Source organism: Amblyomma mixtum, chromosome 5 (assembly GCF_055824585.1).
Source record: "Amblyomma mixtum isolate Tamu chromosome 5, ASM5582458v1, whole genome shotgun sequence".
Taxonomy (NCBI): Eukaryota; Metazoa; Arthropoda; class Arachnida; order Ixodida; family Ixodidae; genus Amblyomma; species Amblyomma mixtum.
In genome coordinates, this window is record NC_143016.1 from 80,195,174 (window position 1) to 80,215,981 (window position 20,808).

A 20,808-nucleotide genomic window follows, 5' to 3' on the forward strand; every position below is an offset into this window, starting at 1 on the left:
TTTGTTTATAGTTCTGCTAAGGCATGGCTTGCAAGCAGGCAGCACATATTGTAGAAAAGGGATGAGGCGCAGCTGCCTCTCGCTTGGCAAGTTTGGAAAAGGGATCTCCAAAATGTAAGCGGACGCATAAAGTGATGACGAGTTAAATTCCAACAGACGCTAACGCCGCTGAAATTCTGTTCAGAACTGCTACCGATCAAAGGCGCTCTACAAATCTAAAGATCAGGGCTGTCCAGATTTGGGAATCTCTCTTTTGTTTCTCTTTTATTTCTCGTTTTGACAACGTTTGTGTCTTTCTTTTTTTTTTTTGCGGGCGCTTATTTAATGAGAAACACTCGATATTTTCAAATGCGCTGTTTGCTCGATGTGTGCCAGCCAACGCATAAGATATTTTTCATTTATTGTTTTCCGTTTTGCAGGTAGCTAGGGACCTAGGCAGGCCCGACATAACACTGAAATTTCCATACTGCACGAAAACATGCAAGACTGACACTTCCTTGTTTTCCCGATTGCACTTTTGCACTTCTATGTAGGGCCCGCAATGTTCAATCATTGCTGCCGCTGGTGGACAGGCTTACGGGTTAGGCAAATGAGGCAGTTAAACAAAAGATTCAGCCATGCTGGAAACTTCAGTATGAGCATTCAAAAGTAAGACGCTGTACCAGCAAAGACGATGGAGACCCAGAAGAAGGAGCAGGCAGTTCGATCGCTGAACGTCAACTGAGGGAATGACTGACATCCAACAATTCACCTTTCTTCTCCTTATTCTATGTTTACATGGTTCATGCCAGTACATAGTTCCAGAATTTGAATCACCAACTTTTCGTCCATTCTGCTTTAATTCAAAACTTTGATTGCCGACCAAAAATTAAATTAGCCTTTGAAACAATTAGTGCTAAGTGGGAACAGGACCGGGACCATAAGAAACTCGGTTTACATACACAAGACGGAGCCCCACGTTGTGTGCATGTCAGCAGTGTTTGCTTCCTTCACTGTCCCGTATAACATAGTGCTAACTGTTTCAAAGACGAAAAACCAACTAGCCTCGTTCCTTGTTGTTCTTTTTTTTTAAGGAATCCACAGCCTAACGATATATGTACATCCACGAAGCATCTGTAAAGATAAGTACACTGGACTAATCCGTAAAATGAGGGGAAAATTTGGCGTATTCTATGGAATCCATTAGAATTGAAAATGTGCTCACAGTGCACGTCGAGAATCCAGGAGTCCTCCAGAGGTGGCGCAGTGGCCTGCGCACCGGAGGCCGCCGAATTGGAGGCGAGGCAGCGGAGTCGCGCTCCGTGGTCCCGGTCTCCCGGCATGAAGTTGAGCACACCCAGCGTCGTGTTGGGTGAGATGACGTGCGTCTCGGTGTCGTTCAGCTGGTACGGCCCCAAGAACCAGCGTATGAGCGCCTCCGGCCGGGAACCGTTTACCTGGCAGATAACTTGCGCCGGAAGCTCGGCGGACAGTGGGCCTCGGGGACCCTTGATCTCCACCGAGACAGGCTTCACTGCATAGCGGTGAGTGGAAGGTCGGTTTAACGTTTGATCTTTGCAATTTGTGTAGCGATTTTCTCATTTTAAGTGACGAGAAAATCTTTTTTTTTTTTTTGCTACGTACAGTGTGATCTTGAACACTTATATACAGAAGACATTTGAGTACAAAATTTTACAGCTCTAGCTGTACTTTCCTTGTTCCCATGGTGTCGCATTGTGGTTGTCGTCGTTGTCCCGTCCGCAATATCGACTCCGCAGTAAAAAAACTGGCAACTACACTAGGTGTTTTGCGGAAAACCCGAAACTAATGTTTAAAACAGGCTCTTTGAGTTATGAAGATAGCTTCTGCGGCAGAATAATACTAGCGTTAGCGGTGTCGAGTCACAGTGTCAATGGTAATTACGCTTTCTAAGTTCTAAACTAAAAGTTCTAAAAAGTTCTAAAAAGCGACCAGCTACAGATCTCTAACTGCAACGAGGTGTCTAGCTGCAAATAGTTAAAAAGTTTATTATCAGAAATAATTAAAGCGGCTAACTAGCAAATCTTTTTCACCTGTTTTTTTTATGTCCGCCAACTATAGTATTATTGAGCCTCAGAACCCACCTACATACATCAAAAAGCCTATTTTCAAAAATTGGTGGCTATCTTCCCTGAAGCATCTCTGGTATATATATTTACAAAGCTACCAGCTCGGGCACGGCCTCCACAAGGCCACCTTATCCCGGATTCCAGCCTCCAGCTAAAGCTAGGTTTGGCAACCAAACTCTTACCACACACCCTAACCCAAGCCATGATGCAGACTGTAGTTCCCCTTAGCCACGTATCTGCCGCATCATTCACACACTCTGAGCAGAAGAGAGTAAAAAGAAAATAAGTTGTCCTCTAGCGCACTCTTTCATAAAAGAGAGTGCACTAGAAGACAGCTTGCTTCCTTTTAACTCTCTCAGAGGCGTATACGTGTTTAGAGTGTACGCTACTGCGACTTTTTGAGAGTGTTCAGCGGCGGTGGCACTCATGCGTGGCGCCACCACCATGCAAATTATTTCCCAAACCAGCTAACGCTGATCGCTTGTCATGCCCTCACGGTAAGAAGCTGTAATTCTTTTGCCCCCGGTTTCTTCCAATCTAATCCATCCTATCTGTTTAACAAACCCCGCAATGTACAGCGAGCCACTGCGTGTTTCGCTCGTGCTGATATGCTGCTTCGCGGTGGTGGAAGTTCCATTATACAGCCGTAAGAATCCCCACCTGACCGCCATTCCTTTCAACATTCAGCTGACGGCAGATCAAAAAGTACTCGGCATTGTTTCTTTTTTTCTTCAACGCCACAAGCAAAAAGTGCGGCACCGTACAGTGCAAACGAGGAACCTCGCAGCATTCAATTAGAACAACGCTGCCGCGTCAAAACAATCGCCAGAAGCGCACGCTAAAAACCGCACCTACATCTCACGCGCTTGACGGCACCGGAACACAACTCGCGTACACCTCGTCCATGCCTGTGCAGCGCTCCAGTTCGCACCCGCATCGTGGGGTCGTTCATCGCTGCCGAGAGCCCGGCGAACGAGGAGCTAAAACGTGTCCGTCCGACGTTGGTGGCATTTCTATTTCTGCGTCGTAAAAAAATAACAGAAAATAAACAAACGGCCCACTGAGAGTTGAGGCGCCTAGTGTGTTTCGGGTGCCCATAATGCAAGAAACGCTCTTCGTGCGACGTGTGAAAGAGCCTCACACTCCTTCCCGCTTCTCCCTGCACCGAAACGGGCGCCTGCTTGTAGCTCTCAAAAAAGCGCCGTCATCCCGTCAAGCAGCAGGGCCGTCTATCCCGCTTCCCCTCACACTCCACGCCAGGCCCGAGAGCTGATGCCGTTGTGTTCCTTCAACGAGAGAGAGAGAGAAAGTGCGTCCGCGTGCTAGGTCGACGGCGCCGGTATACAGTGTGGGACCAGCGGCTGAGGCAGCGGCGTCCAAAAGCGCTTCGCAACGACCGCTTTTACGACACGCCATTCAGACATTATGTCCACCGCTGCGCGGCGACATATCTCCCGGCGCGGACCAAAAGAACCGCTTCCCTTTGTGAGGACGCGTAAATGCGTGGCGCCGTGCCTCCTTTTCCCTCTTCTCCCACCTTCTCCCCATTTCCCTGGCCACGCAGGACCCTGTTCCCTTTTCTTCCCGAGCCACTGTGCACTCGTCTTCCTTTTCTCTCCGCCTCTTCCCCTCCCTTCTTCCGTCACCTCCGGTCTTTCTTCCACTACTGCCTTTCCGTCCCTCTATCGTTCCGAAGTGGGCGCCCATTTTTCTCGCCATCGACCATCGGGATGCCAAATCTTCACCAAGTGTCGCTCCTCGCGGCCAGTGGGGACGAGTTTCAGCACGAACTGCTTCTCGGTTCCGTGTAACATCACCTTCGCTCTGCGAGGTACGTAGAGAATGCATACGTAACGGAGCGTGCGTAACGGAACACCTCACTGCTCCTGTGAAGACCGTTTTCCCGTAAAAGGCGCGCAGATGCACGTGTTCGGGTTGAAAGAAGCACGTATTCGAACTTTAACGCGAAAGCTCCCCACAGGGAAAGCCCACAGATGCTTGATGCTTGTTCCTCTCCTCTCTTTCCTTTTTTTTGTTTTCTTGTATTTTATGCCTCAACCCTTGAGCGTTGCTCGATGGCGAAACAACGTACGAGGTCGTCGCATCCGTCTAAACTACAAACGTTGAAGAAAAAGCGATAACAAAAAGGAGAACTGAAGACAAACGGAAACCGAAATACCGCATCGCAAAGGTGTCCGAAAAATCGGCGCCTGTGAAGAGAACACGTGAAACCTTGTGTGCTACTCACATCGCACCCGCCCAAGAATCGAGTGAGGAACGGGTACACATTTCGGCCTGCCACTGTTTGCCGCTGGTATAGGGAGAGGCGGTCCGGGAGGCGGGTGACAAAAGTTTGCAAATAGCAGCGGCGAGGCAGCAACGTTCTCCACCACTTTCCTCCTCCCTTATCTTCACTCTTCACCCTTTCTTCTTTTCTAGCGGGCCATGCATAGCGACGACGACGGCTCTGTTCTGAATACAAAAGGAAGCCGTGTTTGCTCTCCGGCGAAGAACTGAATCGGCCGCCTCCTCTCAACCTTTGCCCCTCTCCCCTTTTGTCCTCCGCACTGGTGTTCGCACTGCCCTCTCTCAGTTACAGCACCCCTGCTTTCTCCCTCGCTCTCCTCCTTCTCCCCACTGTCACCCATTTCTTGCCACACACGCACACAGACACTGTTCTTAGAGAGTCGGGTCTTCCTTGCCATTCTCTTTCCGCTGGGAAGCCCGGGCCACGTTTGGAGGCAGTCCAAAATCTAATTGTAACCCGGCGGCAATTCAAACTGCTCCTCCTAAGCTTCTCAGGCGCTCCTGGAGCTCGCAGCGCCCCCTCGGGAAAAGCGGCAATCGATTTCCAAAGCGTTCTCTCTCGCGCTCAGCAAGCTCGTGCGAGCGCGTCCTTCTATTTGTTTTTGCTTTTTGTATATCATGCCCTTCCCGGAGGGCCCTGTGGCGTAGGAAAGCCTCACTTGCCTCCGCTGCAGAAAACCATCCGAGAGCACTGAGCCAGAAATATTGCCCTAGCGATTTGCCGAATTCTGGGGCTATCGCATCCAGTCACGCGCAAATAAAGGAAAAAAAAAAGTATGGAACATAACGGAAAGTCTCCTCGTGCGCGAGCCCGCCGCACTCGTGTGTTAAGGGTTTTTTTAAATGAATTCCGCCAGCGGTCTCGTGATGGCGCTTCAAGCACCGCCATTAGAAGAACCGTTGTTGGTCGGCTCTGTTTCATCTTCAGCACACTGAGCAAGCAGGGTCGCAGCACCAGCGCGACGTGCGTCTTTCCGCAGAGGTATTCCACTGGCCTCAAGTCGTCTTATATTAGAAAGTTAAGAGCGTCAGTATAGGAAGTTCCATCATAGATTTGTGTAGATAAATCGAGCATACTCAGAAAATCCAATTCCTAAAGGCACTTCAATGGCGGGTGTAAACTTTACAACAGATCGAACTATTTTGTAGAGACGAAAACGTCCTCCTCTCGGTTACTGCAGTAATCACTGACGATTGTTTTCAGGGTTTTTATACTGCGTGGAAGCATAAGCCGTTATTTTCATCAGGGATAGCGAGAATACGCAGAAAATTGCGCAATGTGACCAAGGCTGCTTTTGCAGGTGTAAAACCAACACCGCGAGTCGGGCGCCATCATGGCGGAAAAGTTGGAAGGCATGCATAGCACTCGCATTCCCATAGACTTAGAGGCTCAATATAATGCACGCCGTGAAAAGTAATTCCTGACTTTGGCGAAGTTTATATAAGAGGTAAAGCTGAAGCGGCCGAAGCGGAGTGGCCAAGAAGATACCCATGTGTCCCCTGTGACATTCCTTAAAACACATAGCCCGCGCTTGTGTTTTGGCTGGAAACAGTACATTTCATCCGAAGCGCTAAAATCTCGCTCTTATTGGGATTATGCTCGAAAGAAGCTAAGTACAAAATTTCTTCAGGCGGCAAATTGACAGGAGTAAAGAACCGGCGCAGCTTGTATCTTAGGAATAAGAATGAATCTTTGGAAGCAGTAAGAAAGAAATAGAAGAAGAACGAAAGAAACAACGAAAGAAAGAAGGAAGGAAGGAATAAAGAAAGAAAGAAGGAAAGAAGCAAAGGAAGGAAGAAAGGAAAAAGAAAGAAAGAAAGAAGGAAAGAAGCAAAGGAAGGAAAGAAGGAAGGAAAGAAGGATGGAAGGAAAGAAGGAAGGAAGGAAGGAAGGAAGGAAGGAAAGAAGGAAGGAAGGAAGGAAGGAAGGAAGGAAGGAAGGAAGGAAGGAAGGAAGGAAGGAAGGAAGGAAGGAAGGAAACAGAAATTATACAGGAAGATGACATAGCAAAAACATAATAACCAGAGACTTCGAAAACAGAGTATGCACTTTCCTAAAAGTTCATCTCAAGTTTTTAATAGTGCAGAGCCGACTGTCGCGGGGCCCAAAAAAGCCCCACTCACTCCGCTCAAAAGGGCAGAGTCCCTATCCATTACACGAATCCACTCCAGAGACCCAAATGTATGCAGGCAGCTTCTAAATAAAACACACACGCAGAGAAAGCCTACACACGCTCGACTTTCTACCGCGCGGGGGAGCCACCAAGTGAGCGATTGCCCGAAGCACTCGCATTCAAATCGGCGGCCGTGTACAAACGGAACGGAATTGGCGGTGGCGGCATGCAATTACAATTATCGTCGCCCAGCAGCCGCTGCCGCCAACATTTCGGGACCAAAAAGCGGTGCGTGGCTCACCCGCCTGCCCCCTCATCTCTCCTCCCTGCCTGACCGGCAACGATCACGGACGTCCAGCGCCTCCGCTGAAGCAGCGTGTGTGGCGCGACGCGTGCTAACGCGCTCGCAGCGGCGACGAAATGAGTTGCAAAACCATTTATTATCGCCGCCGAAGAGGCCACTTCCTGGGTCCCTCTCCCATCGTCGAGCGACGTAACGAGAACCGCGTGGTCGACGCTCGAGACCGCTTCTCATCGCTCCAGCCCCTCGCCCGTCTCTCCTCTCCCAGACGCCCGCACCTGTCTCTGTCCCGGAACCGATATTCGCCGCGCCGGCTGCGCAGTATGCGTCCGTCTCCTCCTGAACCGATCCTGCTTGCCGCTGGGGGGAGGAGGGCGAGGAATCCATTAGAGAAGGGGTCCGCCTCGTCATTAGAGGAGCGCGTCCAGATTGAAAGCCGAGCCTTAATGGAGCCCGGGCCGTTTTGGGCACCGTCGCCACCGCGGCTTTGGCCTCGCGAGGGGAGGGCTCAGGCGGGGGAGGGGGGGGAGTGGGGGAGGGGGGAGCACACAGATGAAGCGACGACCTCAAATCGGTGCGCCCCCAAACCTGACCGACGGACCGACACACACACGCACGCCACGGGAGGAGTGAAGTAAACAAGATGAGAAAATTCGGAGGCACCGCCGGGGCGTGAGGCTGTGGCGTGTAGCTGGCGTGGGTCAGGGATGCGCCAGTGCGAGAGACGCCTTCGTTTCCGGGGCAGATCGGCTCTGGCGTTGGCAGCGAAACTTCGCTCGAGAGACCAATAAACATCTTAAAGGCGGCCTGGCTTGCGCGATAGCGCCCTGTCTGAAGACAACAGAAGGCGTGCATATTCGGAGGTGGTGAAGCGCGAGTGCTTGAAACATCGCGAGAAGCAACGTCGAGAGTTTGTTGACCTCTGCGGATTTCAGTGCAAATTATAAGAGGAACAAAAAGAAGTGATTAGTTGGCACATTGATAGGAAGGCAAATAATTTTTGTTCAGTCTTGTTTACACCAGCGTGCTTATTTATACCGTATATACGTACTACATTAAAGCGACATATTAGGGGAAGCGGTGAACTTGGTTCATGGGGGCTTAACGTCCCAAAGTGACTCAGGCTATGAGGGACGCCGTATTAGAAGGGCTCCAGGTAATTTCTACAGACTGGGGTTCTTTAAAGTGCACTGACATCGCCCAGTACACGGGACTCTAGAATTTCGCCTCCACCCAAAATTCAACCGCCGCGGCCAGGATTGAACCCGCGTCTTTCGGGTCAGCAGCCGAGCGCCATAACTGTAGCGTTTTGTTGGTTGCGGAAGAAATGCCTAAATAGATAAGCGAAGACAACACCTGCGCTACTAACCACTGATGCTTTTGTTGCAAGGCAGAACAATAAACAGGAAGCGTTGCAAACAAACAAAAATGCACAATAAAAGATGTGCCGCTGTTTTATATCCTCGTCTGTATGTTTTTGTACGCTTTCAATTGTTCCTATTTATTGCTCCACCTGCAATAAAATCTTCAGGTTGGCATGTTCTTCCGAATGGCTACAAGCTTGAGCACTAGCGGAAGGACAATCTTTCTACCTGCTAAATTGATCAACACTGCGATAAAAACAGGAACTGTGATACCTGTTATAGCTTGAAACGAGAATGGCTTCGGCGTAAAAAATAAAATAAAACTTTCTTGCGCTGAACTGGACGATGATTAGAAAATTCATCAAGCACTGGAGTTATGAGCTAAACATTCAGTCTTACGTGAAATCACTTTGACTGAAAAATACTTTCGATTTTATTTAATGTGGTTGCCGATTTGATTTAACATGGTGGCTGTTTCTTCAAATAAGATAGGGGGTTCACCTTATGAATTCGCCCGTCTCAAGCTATTTGTGAGCTGGTCTTGCCAGTGCAACAGAGGAGCTACAACATTCCTCCCTTCGGGCACGCAGCCTCCTTCTTTTAAATTACTGTTCCACCCTATTATTCATATAGTGATCTCTACTGCTCATACGGAATAATTCTGGACAAAAGCATTTTTTAGAGGGAAACCGTTCATGAGCTCAATTTTTTCATACAATGCAAGACTCCATCATAATAATCAATATATCCGCAGATCACCCGACGGCATTCTTGTCTTTTTTGTTTTCTATTAACGCTTTGGGTATCCTCAAAAGCGTTCCCCATTGGTTTCCCTTGGCAGTCGTAACAGTTCCATGCCCTCGATGGAAACACTTGAAAGGAATGATTTTGCTACATTACAGAAGAATGGGCCATTACCTTCAATATTTCCATACTAGTAGCTTATAATTTTCTAATTTTCGAAACTGTCCGATAATGTTGGACATCAAATTTCCTAAAGTCAAGTTTCATGGCACCGTGGCTTCAACTTTGATCACCCCAGAGCTACCACGAGAGCACCTACGCGATATCTGAATCGTACGTGCATTCAGTAGCCTTCTGTAAAGCATTTTTTTTTATTCCGCGTAGCTCATGCCCTGCCTCATAATTTCTTGTTATTCACCCTCCAACGCACAAGGCAGCCAACTGGGCGCCTGCCATACTGTCTTCTCAGCATCCCTACCCCCCCCCCCCCCCCCCTCCATCTTCCGTTTTACCATCCAGAGGGGTGACCTCTGTTTAATAAACCGGCGTTTAGGCACAGCCTTTGCTTTTCGGTTCCGCTTTTCCTCAGAAGCAAGCGCAGGAAGGCGGATGTCAGCGAATCCGTAGATGCACTAGACGCACTGTTTTCTGGGGAGTGACAATCTTGGTACCGGCATTTGCACGACATTTATTCGTGTCCAACAGCCGTAAGCCCTCTTTAAATGCTCGCCGAGCCTGAGACGTCCGATGGCCGTTTTCCTGTCGCTGACAAGCACAAATCGATGACTCGGCCAACTTTTATGCCCCGGAGACGGACGCGAAAGCGGGAATGAAAAAAAAAAAAAAGAGAACTACAAGGCAAAAAACAAGAAAGAAAAATGAAACACGGAGTCCTATCCGACTTGGCGAGCGTTTTCAGGCGATCTCCGGCTGGCATTAATCTCCATACGCCGACTCTGTCAGCCATTTCGCCGCGCACTGCCACTCATGCCTAGCCTCGATTCAGACTAATGCTTCACGTTCATTGCCAAATGGAGTGCTACGCACTACTCGTGCTCTCGAACTGTAAGTGGAAGAAATAGGCCCTTCGGCACCAGGCTGCGACGACGCCGTCGGAAACGCAGAGACTTCTTCGTCGACGTACACGTATTTGTTCAGCCGAGTGGCTCCGTAGCAGCACGCCCATTCCGTTTTTGATCAAGAATAATTAGGCAGATTCGGCCTGAGTGGTCTCGCGTGACTATGAGAATGGTGCGCTCGTGCGCACCCGCTCGCCGAGAAACTTTGTCCTTCTCCTCTTAACCCTTTCCATGTTCTCATTTTTCTTTCTTTTCTCTTTTTTTTAAATTCCTGACCTATCATTCTTCACGGAGAAAATCAACGCTGCCCCCTTTTCACCTTTGAACTATAAAGAAAATTTAAGATGAAGATGGACGAAGAGCTGTGATCAACGAAAGGACGCGATGAGAAAGGCTGAAGAGGGTGGGGGGGGGGGGGGGGGGGGAGTATTTTTTCAGATTTTTTTTTGCTTACGGCGGAAAACTTCTGATGTTATAAAGAGAGCTAATATGTCGGATTGTTTTTTCCGCGCCGTCGCTCTTACGGCCGTGCTGGTTCTGAATATGCACGACGTTAATCACGGAGGCCATCTCGAGAGGAACTTTCTCAATCGAGAGATGCGTAAAGACGATAGGAAAAAAAAGGAGGGGGGGGGGGGGGGTCGAATCGAAGGCAGTTCACTGTGGTGATGTACTTCGTCATATGAGCAAGTATAAATTCCGCCTCACCGCAGATGTAGCTTGCACCCTCTTCGGTTAACGTCCTTGGGGAGAAAGAAGGAACAAAAAGGGGGAAAAAAAACTTTTCCGCTGAGGTTTTATGACTCCTTCGCTAAGCATAAAGCAATCGCGAAAACTTTACTCTCGCAAGAAATGACTCGGATTGCTAGACGAAAAACGATAACGTTCATACATGTAGGCGCAGCAATTATTTTATGGGTCTCCTCTTCCTTCTCTCTTCCTTCTCTCTATGTTTTTAGTCTTCTGTACGCCCATCCGTGAGATGAAAAAGAAGGCAAGAGCCAACGCTTAACCTCCGGCCCATCGATCGCTCGGGCTGCCTTTTCAACCCGTGCATCCATGATACGACCTGACCTCGCAGGTGGCACCGCCAATCTGACGCAGGGAAGGCGAGATAAAGCATTGATTAAATTTAACTCCCTGACACGAGTGATTGCTTCTCAGATCGAAATTTGCGCATGCTGGAAACAACGCGAGTCCGCGAAGCACCTTTATTTTTCCGGTTTTGTTCCCTTTGTGCATTGCACTGAAACTTGAGTCTGGCAGCTGTTTCGAAAGCTCGTTGCCTTGTAATACTGCCGCTTCGGTATGTATTGTTTTTCGGTGCAATCGGTTTGAGATTTACCCGCAGAAAAATGGCGGCCGCTAGCGGCCGCTATATTTGAAGTAAGGTTACTGCAGTGCTTCAGAAAAGAGAAAACCAATAATTTGGCCGCGAGCTATTGCATTAATGTTCGCGCTGTGATAGACGCACTGAGGTTTGTTTTCATCTATCATCATCAAATGGCGCATAAGGTAAACGAATACAGCATTGTTTTGAGGCTTTTTTTCTACATTAATGAACTGAAAAAATATGGATGACAACACAGAGCAGCTTCTTGTTTTGCTCCGCCGCGTTTCCGGAACACTTTCTTTCTTTGGCGGTGATTAATTATTTCTCGATATATGCATCTTCCATCCAAGAGAATACGGCACTTGTAACGGTGGCAACATTAACCATTCACATTCCCAGATCATTGAATGCAAACATTGCGCGGCTCATCTAAATCCCACTGTTGCTGGTGGCGTAATCTCGAAAGCATTAGAGTGTTCATCACCCTGGTCTGCATGTCGCTTAATCACCTCAGAGACATTGTCTTCCAGCACCAGCAGGGCGCGGCATATTTCGATTGCAACACATCATAACGCTGATGCTGATGCGGATGCCATTCTTGTGTGAGAAATTTCCATGTACACATTTCATTATGGGACGTTAAACCCCATAAACCAAACCAAACCAAACCAAACCAAAAAAAAAAAAAGTCAGGAAACCAGCCGGACAGGCTGCCACCCTGCGGAGCAATGAAGTTAACACAATGTACTTATGATCTGAACCTCTTTCTCTCTCGATTCCCTTCAAACAGAAAATCAAAAGAAGAAAACGAAGTTCCGAGTTTCACATAGCATATGGCTCGAGCATAACCTAACCTAACCTTACTTAAGCAGATGCAGGCCTGCGTTTTCCATCTCCTCCTGTAACCGAGTTGTACAGGCTAATCGAAAACAAGCGCAAACTCAAACAAGCACTCCCATTTTATCCTATAAACAAAGACGCGAAAATGGTAAAATGTTGATTGTGTGTCCCGGGGCATGCAGCTCACTCCAAGCATTGATTATGCATTTTTAAAAGCAGCCGAGAAACCAAGATGACAAAGCCAAAAAGTGAAAACAAGAGAGGCGAGACAGAACAAGCTTCCAATTTGCGGGATAGTGTGAAAGGGGGGAGTGGGGGGGGGGGGGGTGGCAGTACGGTTTATTAATTGCCTGTTTACATAGCAAGGGGTCATGAATCTATGACATGCCACTTTCGAGCAGACTCTACCTCGTTTCGCGTTTGAATTTTCGTACCTTCATTTTTTTCTATCGTACTTAATTACTTCTCCATTCTGGGCTATAGAGAAAAAATTCCTCGTGCTCTCATTACTCAACTGTTTTCTCACGTGAAGCGTGGCTCCGACATGCAGAGTAATTGGTGCGGTAGAAGACGAGTTTGTTCGTTAATCGCCAACACCGCGTTAGTGCTAATGGAATATAACGTTTATATATTGCACTTAACAAAACCGGAGCAATCTCATAATTAACGTGCCGTGTATACACTTTAGTCAGACTAACCAGTGCATTTTCCACGAGCGAACTTCGTGCACGCAATTTGCCTGCCTAGTTTAAGCTGCACGTTGACGAATTTGCAAAAGCTAACTAACATAAGCGGCGGTTTTATTCTGCCCGTGGATCCGTATTGTAGCGGTACCAATGCGCAAGCAGTTGCCTAGCATTGCTAGTGTTAAAGTGGAGGCTCGAAATGAATAAAAATTACCGACGATTACGTTACTTCCTAATGCGAAATTTGAGCGCAGCAAATAAGCTGTTTCACCTTTTCGATAGTGAGTCAACCCCAGCTGCGGAGTTGGTTTCAGGGACAACGCCGCCGATGCCGACACAAACAATATGATACCCTCGCTTCCGCAGCGCTAAGAACCAGGTCTAGCCGTGGGAAGGTGGTCACGTATTCGTCGACGTGCCGGGGCCTACGTGAAATAACCGGCGCGTCGACAACTGAAGAGCACCCTATCCGCCACACAAGAACAGGGGGGGGGGGGGACCCTTTCCTCCTCTTTCTGCATGGCGGCGACGGTGTTCTATGCAGTCACGTTATCTTGACTCTCTAGCGGCGTCAGCGGCATCCAGCGGTATCAGTCGGTCGCTGCTAGCGCTGGGGGGATGAAAGGGGGGCGGAGCTGGTTACGAGGCCGACGACGACGCCGACGACGACGCCGACGACGACGCGAAACCCAGGAACGGACGCCAAAGAGCTGCGCTCTAAAAACACAGCGCGGCTAACCGGTACTCCGGTGGGCCAGAAAATTCGGCTGATTACCGTACATTAATACACAGTAAAAGTTGAGATGAAGGAGAAGACATGCAGCAACACGCGTACAAAGATATACAGTCCCCACGATGATTTCATCGACGGAAAGACGCACACCGCCAAGCGTCTTGACCTCACGTCTTCAAGAATGTGAAAAATATGCAGGGCGTTTCACCTTAGACTTCACGCAATTTCTGAAAAATGGGCATTTTGAGTTAGAACAACACTTTTTCGGCATAGCATCGTCAGTGGTGCAGTACATCACAATACTGCTAAAACGTGCTAACAAGCAGGCTTGTTAACTACTATTGAGCAGTTGTTAACTATTCCTATTGGCCTCTTCAATTATTGAGAAGCGTTTAGCCCACCGTAAATAATATCCATAGCAGTTTTTATAATTTTGAAAACGCGGTTACCCACGGGCGCTGTGGCCCAACAAATTTTGGCTACATCGCTGAATAATACATGTGCTTTCGAGAAGCTCGCAGGCAGAGCAACCTCTGCAGTGCAAGCAACTCGTCGAAATGGCCGTGTACTGTGCGATGTCAGTGCCCGTTAAAGAACCCCAGGTGGTCGAAAATTCCGGAGCCCTTCACTACGGCCTCCATCATAGCCTGAGTCGCTTTGGGACCTCAAATCCCCATAAAACCAAAAATAAAAACAAAAATTTGTTGCGTCATCCCCAGCACCACAGGTAATGAGCCCAATATGGGAAATGCATTAGAAAAGGCTGGTCCTGTGCTGCTTGGGACAGCGCCGATGGTAACAGATTTTCGAAATTCTAATAACTCATATGATATTACTTACGGTGGGCTACCCGCCTCCCAATAATTAAGGAGCCTAACGGTACCAATTAAAAGTTAACTGTTCAGTATTAGTTAGCGTGCCTGCTAGCTCACAGATTTTAGCTGTATTCTGATGTACTACCCCGCTAACAATGCTATGCCGAAAAAAACCGCTCTTCTAAATTAAGAGCCTATATATAAAAATTTTGTAAAATCTTATTTGAAGCACCCTATATACAAAAAAAAAGGAAGATGTACATTTTTCAGCAAAAAAAATAAAAAAATTGCGAAGACACTTTGGCAACTGAAGCGTTGAGAGGCGAAAGCCGAGGACACTATGCCGTGACGACTTCCCGTGGATGTGACGTCACACCGTTTCCGTGGCTATATCGATACCCAAATTATACATCTTTCGGGTATCTTAAGTGTTAAATACGCTTAATTACACATTTTTTTGCCAAATTGGACACGAATCCGGCGTTTTTCCGACCATTCTGTGACAATTATTACTATGCTGTGACGAGTTCCGGTGGATGTTACGTCACACCGTTCCGGGAGCTATATCGACGTCGGCGTTATTTCGACGCAATTTTGACTTTTTACTATAATTAATTAACTAATTGCTCTAGAGTCGTCAAACGCTGCTTCTAGGTCCATTTTTCCCCCTCTATCTGAAGCAACCATTCCTGTCCTCTTATCTTTTTTAGTTCCCGAGCTAACACGAGTTAAACGCTGTCAAAGTTGTGACACCCTCTGCTAACAGACGACAGTATGAGCCATTAATGGCTCAATACTTCTAAAAGGCCTTAATACTTCTCAGCGGCAGCGTGGACAATATAGGCTGCTAGGGCTACGGTCGATTCGATCTCTACTCACGGTGCATGTTGACCACGATTGTAGTGGACACTGGCTGGGTGATGTTGCTGTTCGTGGCGCGGCAGGTGAGGCGGGCCTGGAAGTCGGCCCGCGTGAGCCGCAGGCGAAAGAGAGTGGCACGCGGATGGCCTCCGGCCGTGCGGCTCAGCGCCTGCTGCAGGAGCTCCGAGCCACGCCACCACGTGACTACGGGCTCGGGCTGGCCTGTACAGAGAACGTCCAGCAGGAGCATTAGGCACACGAAACAATTCTTGCAACGTAGAAATGCATTCTATTGCTTGCACACCAGGGTTTTGAGAAGCGAAATTTGAGACCGCATTGCAGAGCTCAACTGGGTTGCAGTAAACAACGCTTACGCTTTTATATGCGTACAGACTGTGCACGACTTTGTGAATCTTGCGCTGCCCACATGCGTGCGGAGGAAAGAGGATAGGTTAACCAAAGCTGTAAAACCAGTGGAATAAATAGATAAATAATTATTGCACTGACTAGGACCCGAACCCGCGGCGGCACGAACAGGCCGGCTTCGCTGGACAGTGCATGAGAGCACTATGACATCGCCGCAGCCAATCACGCCTCCTGTTAAATTGCAACGCACTCTCGTGATGATGATGACGATGGTGTCCTCAGGCTTAATGGCACATACCCGCGGCGAAGGATTGGCCAGGATAGCGGATTCGTGATGATGATGATGATGTCCTCAGGCTTCGTGCTGTGCATTGCACATCGTCGTCTTCATGAACTTCCATCTGCGGTGTGAACTGATCGGAACACTTAACCTCGATCAGAGTATAATACCGTCGAAAAACGTGCCGACGACCCATCAAAGCAAAACATTGAGCTAATAAGGCTCAACACATGGTTTCACACATCTATTCGTTTTAATTACGTTAAAACCCTGCAGTTTTTTTTTATCGCCATTACAATGGCCGTTCTCTTTTCTAATGGCCAGCTTTCAAAGCGCTAAGTGTAAGCTTTGCGGTGAAAGTTTTAGTCAAGTCTCTCAAGTCCTTCGCGGCTGCTTCAAAAATGCCGAAGCGTTGCATTTTCGGCCGCCAGCATACCTTCCACGGAGGCCCACGAATGAGAATTGGGTGCAGAAGAGCAGACTGCTACAGAAGTCTAGTAAATGAAAGGCGCCACAATGTTCTGAGAAAAATGTTTAAAAATTGCGCGCCTACTCTGCACTGTCGGAAAGTACAGACGCGGTAGAATACTGAGAGCAATTTGGAAAGTTCGAAAAGCTTTTGTTTTCACTTTAGCTTAAACATCACCAGAAATTATCACTGTGTCGACCTTATCGTAGCAGTGAATAGCCAGATTGGACTCGAGCCCTTTGCCTTCACTGTAGCTTTCGGGAAAAAATGTCAACATACCTTGGGCGGTAACACTCTTGTTTTTCAGAATGACGCGTGTTGAGCTGTACTCCTGCATCGCTTCACCTAGCTTGCTAATTTCCTTCTTTCTACTTCTCTTTCTTTCTACTTTCCTTTCTTTCTTTCTTTCTTTCTTTCTTTCTTTCTTTCTTTCTTTCTTTCTTTCTTTCTTTCTTTCTTTCTTTCTTTCTTCCTTTCTTTCTTTCTTTCTTTCTCTCTTTCTTCCTTTCCTTCTTTCTTTCTTTCTTTCTTTCTTTCCTTCTTTCTTTCCTTCTTTCTTTCATTCTTTCTTTCTTTCTTTCTGTCTTTCTACTTTTCTTTCTTCCTTTCTTTTCTTCTTTCTTTCTTTCTACTTTTCTTTCTTTCTTTCTACTTTTCTTTCTTTCTTACTTTCTTTCCTTCCTTCTTTCCTTCTTTCTCTCTTTCTTTCTTTCCTTCTTTCTTTCCTTCTTTCTTTCTTTCTTCAAGACTTTCCGTTACAGAATTCATTGTTTGCATGCGGTAAACGTGAATACGTTGGCCACAACTGGCACAGGACGGGTTTAATTGAGAATATATTAGTGAGGCACTTGTCCTGTAGTGAGCCTAGTTAGAATGCTCCTGCTTCTGCTACTGCTCTTGATGACGACTGTAAACGTTTAGTATGCTCCGTCGCACGAATGACGACCGAAAAATGAAAGGGAGGCTGGACTTTGCGTTTCCAGCCGCTGTCGTGTAAGACTAACGGTGTATTTAGAAGGAGATAATAAAACAACAAAGTTAACCGTGTAAGCTGAACTGCTTGCTGCGACAAGATTGTAGTATAACAAGAAGCAAGAAATTTGTGCTCTGTCAAACCGTCGCTTCTACTTCTGATGTGATGCTGTTTCACTCTATCAAAGCAGGAGATTAACATTCCGAATCTCTCAGTTATCTATAGTATCTACTCAGTTTACACTGCGTATACAAGAACGGAACAATTACATTAGGACCTCGTCAAGCTCCCAGTCTCTGTCGTCATCTATTAAAAACCAGCCATCCTCCGAAAAAGAACATCTGCTTTTTGCTTCTTCAGAATTTGCTTTCGTTTTTTTAATGAAGACAAGCCCATAGGCCTGAGGGTATGTCATTTATGTTTAGGAGTGATACGCCGCTCTGTAAAGTAGTTTAAGAAACAGTCCTATAGGTATCAGTACATAGCCTGACTAAAGAGTGTTTGTACACTCTCAACACGAATACGCCTATATGCATTCCAGTTTATCAAATAGGAGTCGCTATAGGACAGTTTACTCCCCTTATACTACTTTCTGTTTAGAGCGTAAGGACTAGCCTGTCTAGCGCAGAAGACAACGTTAGCGCACGCGCAGTTACCAGGGCAGTAGCGAACAACTACCGCGACTGCGTCTTTAGAACCAGACAAGTCAAAATCTCAGCTGCTAGCCATTTCAGATAGAGATAAATAAGCGTACGGAAATGCCTACATCAAGTTAAATATCCACAGGGGGTGAAAGAAAGACATCTTATTCATAGCGTCCTCGCACAGACAAAATACGGAGCAGCAAATGCGATCTGGGGTTCGGCAGGTCTTTTGAGTTTTAGCCTGTCAATTTAAGTTCACGCGCGAACGAGCGAAGCCTGATCGTTGCGTCTATTCTGGGAACCGGGGTGGGGGAGACACTCGACGACAGGGCGGTCACATTAGGGGGCTTCGCCCGCACGGTCGTTTGCGCTATGGATTGGTGCCCATTTAAAAGCTATATCCTTTTTTTTTTCGACCACACAATGGTGAATTTATCATCTGAATGCGACGAGAATTTCGCCGAATCTGCACCACAGTGCCGCCAGTGTTGGTGGCTCTGAAGTCTCAAAATAATAAACGTACAGAGGCATTCTTCTCAGCGCGACAAAGGTATTGCACCATTTCTCTATGCGAGCGTGCACACTACAAAATGAATTGGTATTGATTGCATGGTTAATTTTTTTAAGTGTTTTGTTTTCTGAAATCTCGATGACTGCATTAATAGCATGGTTTGATAGTCAGTGAGAGAACAAACGCGCGTTAATAATATCTTAGTTGAAATCAAGGGCAAGAAGTGGGCTTGGGCAGGGCATGTAATGCGAAGGCAAGATAACCGCTGGTCCTTAAGGGTAACGGAGTGGATTCCAAGAGAAGGCAAACGTAGCAGGAGGCGGCAGCAAATTAGGTGGGCGGATGAGATTAAGAAATGTGCGGGAATATGGTGGCCGCGGCTGGTGAAGGACAGGGTTAATTGGATAGACATTGGAGAGGCCTTTGCCCTGCAGTGGGAGTAGTCAGGCTGATGATGACGATGAATAACTTCAGTTAGTGTAACCTGATTCTTGTTTCATCGGCTCGTAAGATGACAGCTTATTACGTCATATAACATTTCATGTAAAACTTTGAACTTCTTCGTTTCTCTTCATTCCTTTAAAATTCCTATAGGAGTATATTGCGTGAAGGAAGAGTTTACATAGCTGCGGTGTCAGAGAGCTCATCCCTTGAACGCAGCTTCACGGGCAGGCGGTAGCAGTGTTCTGATAGAGAAGGATGTTCCAGGAGAAGACTGTTCCAAGAGCTTGTCAAGTGGGCACTGTCACCGCATGGGATTCATAACGTGGAACTTGAAGTGGCTGACTGGCGTTTTGTGGTAACCGCTAATTCCAAATACAGCGTACTTTTTCCTTACGATAGTCTCTGCCATGTGCGCGTTTAGGACCATTTTATTGCACTCATAGGCCATCCTCGATACTGATATACTAAAAACCTTCATGGTATGCTGCATGAAGACACTATCACATGTCTCCACTGCTTGACGAGGCACAGCTCTTTGATGCGCACGTTCCAAAGTGGCATCGATATCTGCGTTGCCCTCTGATAAGTTCTGAGACTCGATGGCCTACTCCTGTCCTGGTCCCCTACAGGAAAAGTGTCATATGTTAAACAATCGCCTTAAAGAAGCTTGGTAGAGTCTATGCATTGGAATGCTTATCAACTCCACCCTGCTCTCGAATGAGCGCGGCACTTACCGATGTACCAAGAAAGTGGTCTCAATTTATCGTGGCAGAGGAATGCGCAGAAGACACCAGTCTTTTCAATCTCACTCATAGACCCATCAAGCATATGGGTTCACTTCCGGCTACAGAGGAAGCTTTTCCGGCTACAAAGTAAGATTCACAATTTTTGTTTCTCCTCTCCGGTTTGTGTCCATATAAAGCCGCTGTCAACCATTCAGAACGGCATGTCCGTCTCAAATGTACACAAAATATGTCCAATTCTAACGCCAGCATGACACCAGACTCCTTTTCTTCTGGACAGCGCATCAGCGCGCGTGCAGTCCATAGGGCCATAGGTCTATCCTTTGCTCAGACCCGCTCGAACTCAAATCTACAGCCGATGCTTATGCCAGTCCTCCATAGTTACGAACCGCACTCGCAAACACGTACGCAAGCAGGATAAGAAAATATTTTCATGCCTCACTGCTCAAAAGGACGCAAAGGAAACACATAAAAGTAAAACGCAAAACTGTCTCTGCCAGGGCCACTCGCATTTCAGAAGACGGCAAACGCCGTTAGCAGAAACAGACGAGCCAAGCAAGCCTAGCCAAGCCAAGCCCGGCCAGCGCAAGCCGAGGCCTCCGAGGACTTCTGCCGGCAGCTTGCTCGCCTCAATAACGCCCCAGCAGCGACGCGCGGCGGGCGGCAAACCGCATCGCGGTTCTTGAAAACGCTTGCGGCGTCGGGGAATCCGATATTCGCGAGCCACTACACAGGCTTCGCCGAGAAAAATCCCGGCCATTTATAATGCAGGCCCCGCGCCAGCAGCGCGCGCCGCCGCGGGAGCACCAGGAAAGTTATTGGTTCCAATAGGACTGTCACTTGCAAGCCGGAATAAAGGGCTCTCCGCCGCCGCCGCCGGGCCAGGGCAGAGCAGACGCGGCCAGACAACAAGAGGCCATATTCGGCACCCTGTCTTCATATCTCTCCCCACTAACTCCATCTCCCCCTTGCCCTCTGGCTCTCCAAGAGGCACGCTTTCTGCCAGTTTTCTGACTGCCGTCATCTTTTTGCTGAGAACAGCTCGTGCTGCGCCGGGCGAAAGGGAGACGCTGGTGGAGCCAAGAGGAGGATGGGGAGGGTTAAAGGAGGAAAG

The 20,808-nt window shown here is 47.8% G+C and overlaps 1 protein-coding gene across 2 annotated transcripts in view; it reads right to left on the reverse strand.

Annotated features, from left to right (window-relative positions):
• The window catches only part of LOC149342786 (synaptogenesis protein syg-2-like), a 318,879-nt gene that overhangs the window by 32,625 nt on the left and 265,446 nt on the right, over positions 1-20,808 (reverse strand). For both annotated transcript variants that reach the window (XM_089545245.1, XM_089545244.1), the window contains exons 4-5: positions 15,283-15,486; positions 1,205-1,513 (exon numbers count right to left, since the gene is read on the reverse strand). In XM_089545245.1, coding sequence (XP_089401371.1) covers positions 1,205-1,513; positions 15,283-15,486 — 513 coding nt within the window. The remainder of the gene's footprint in view (positions 1-1,204; positions 1,514-15,282; positions 15,487-20,808) is intronic.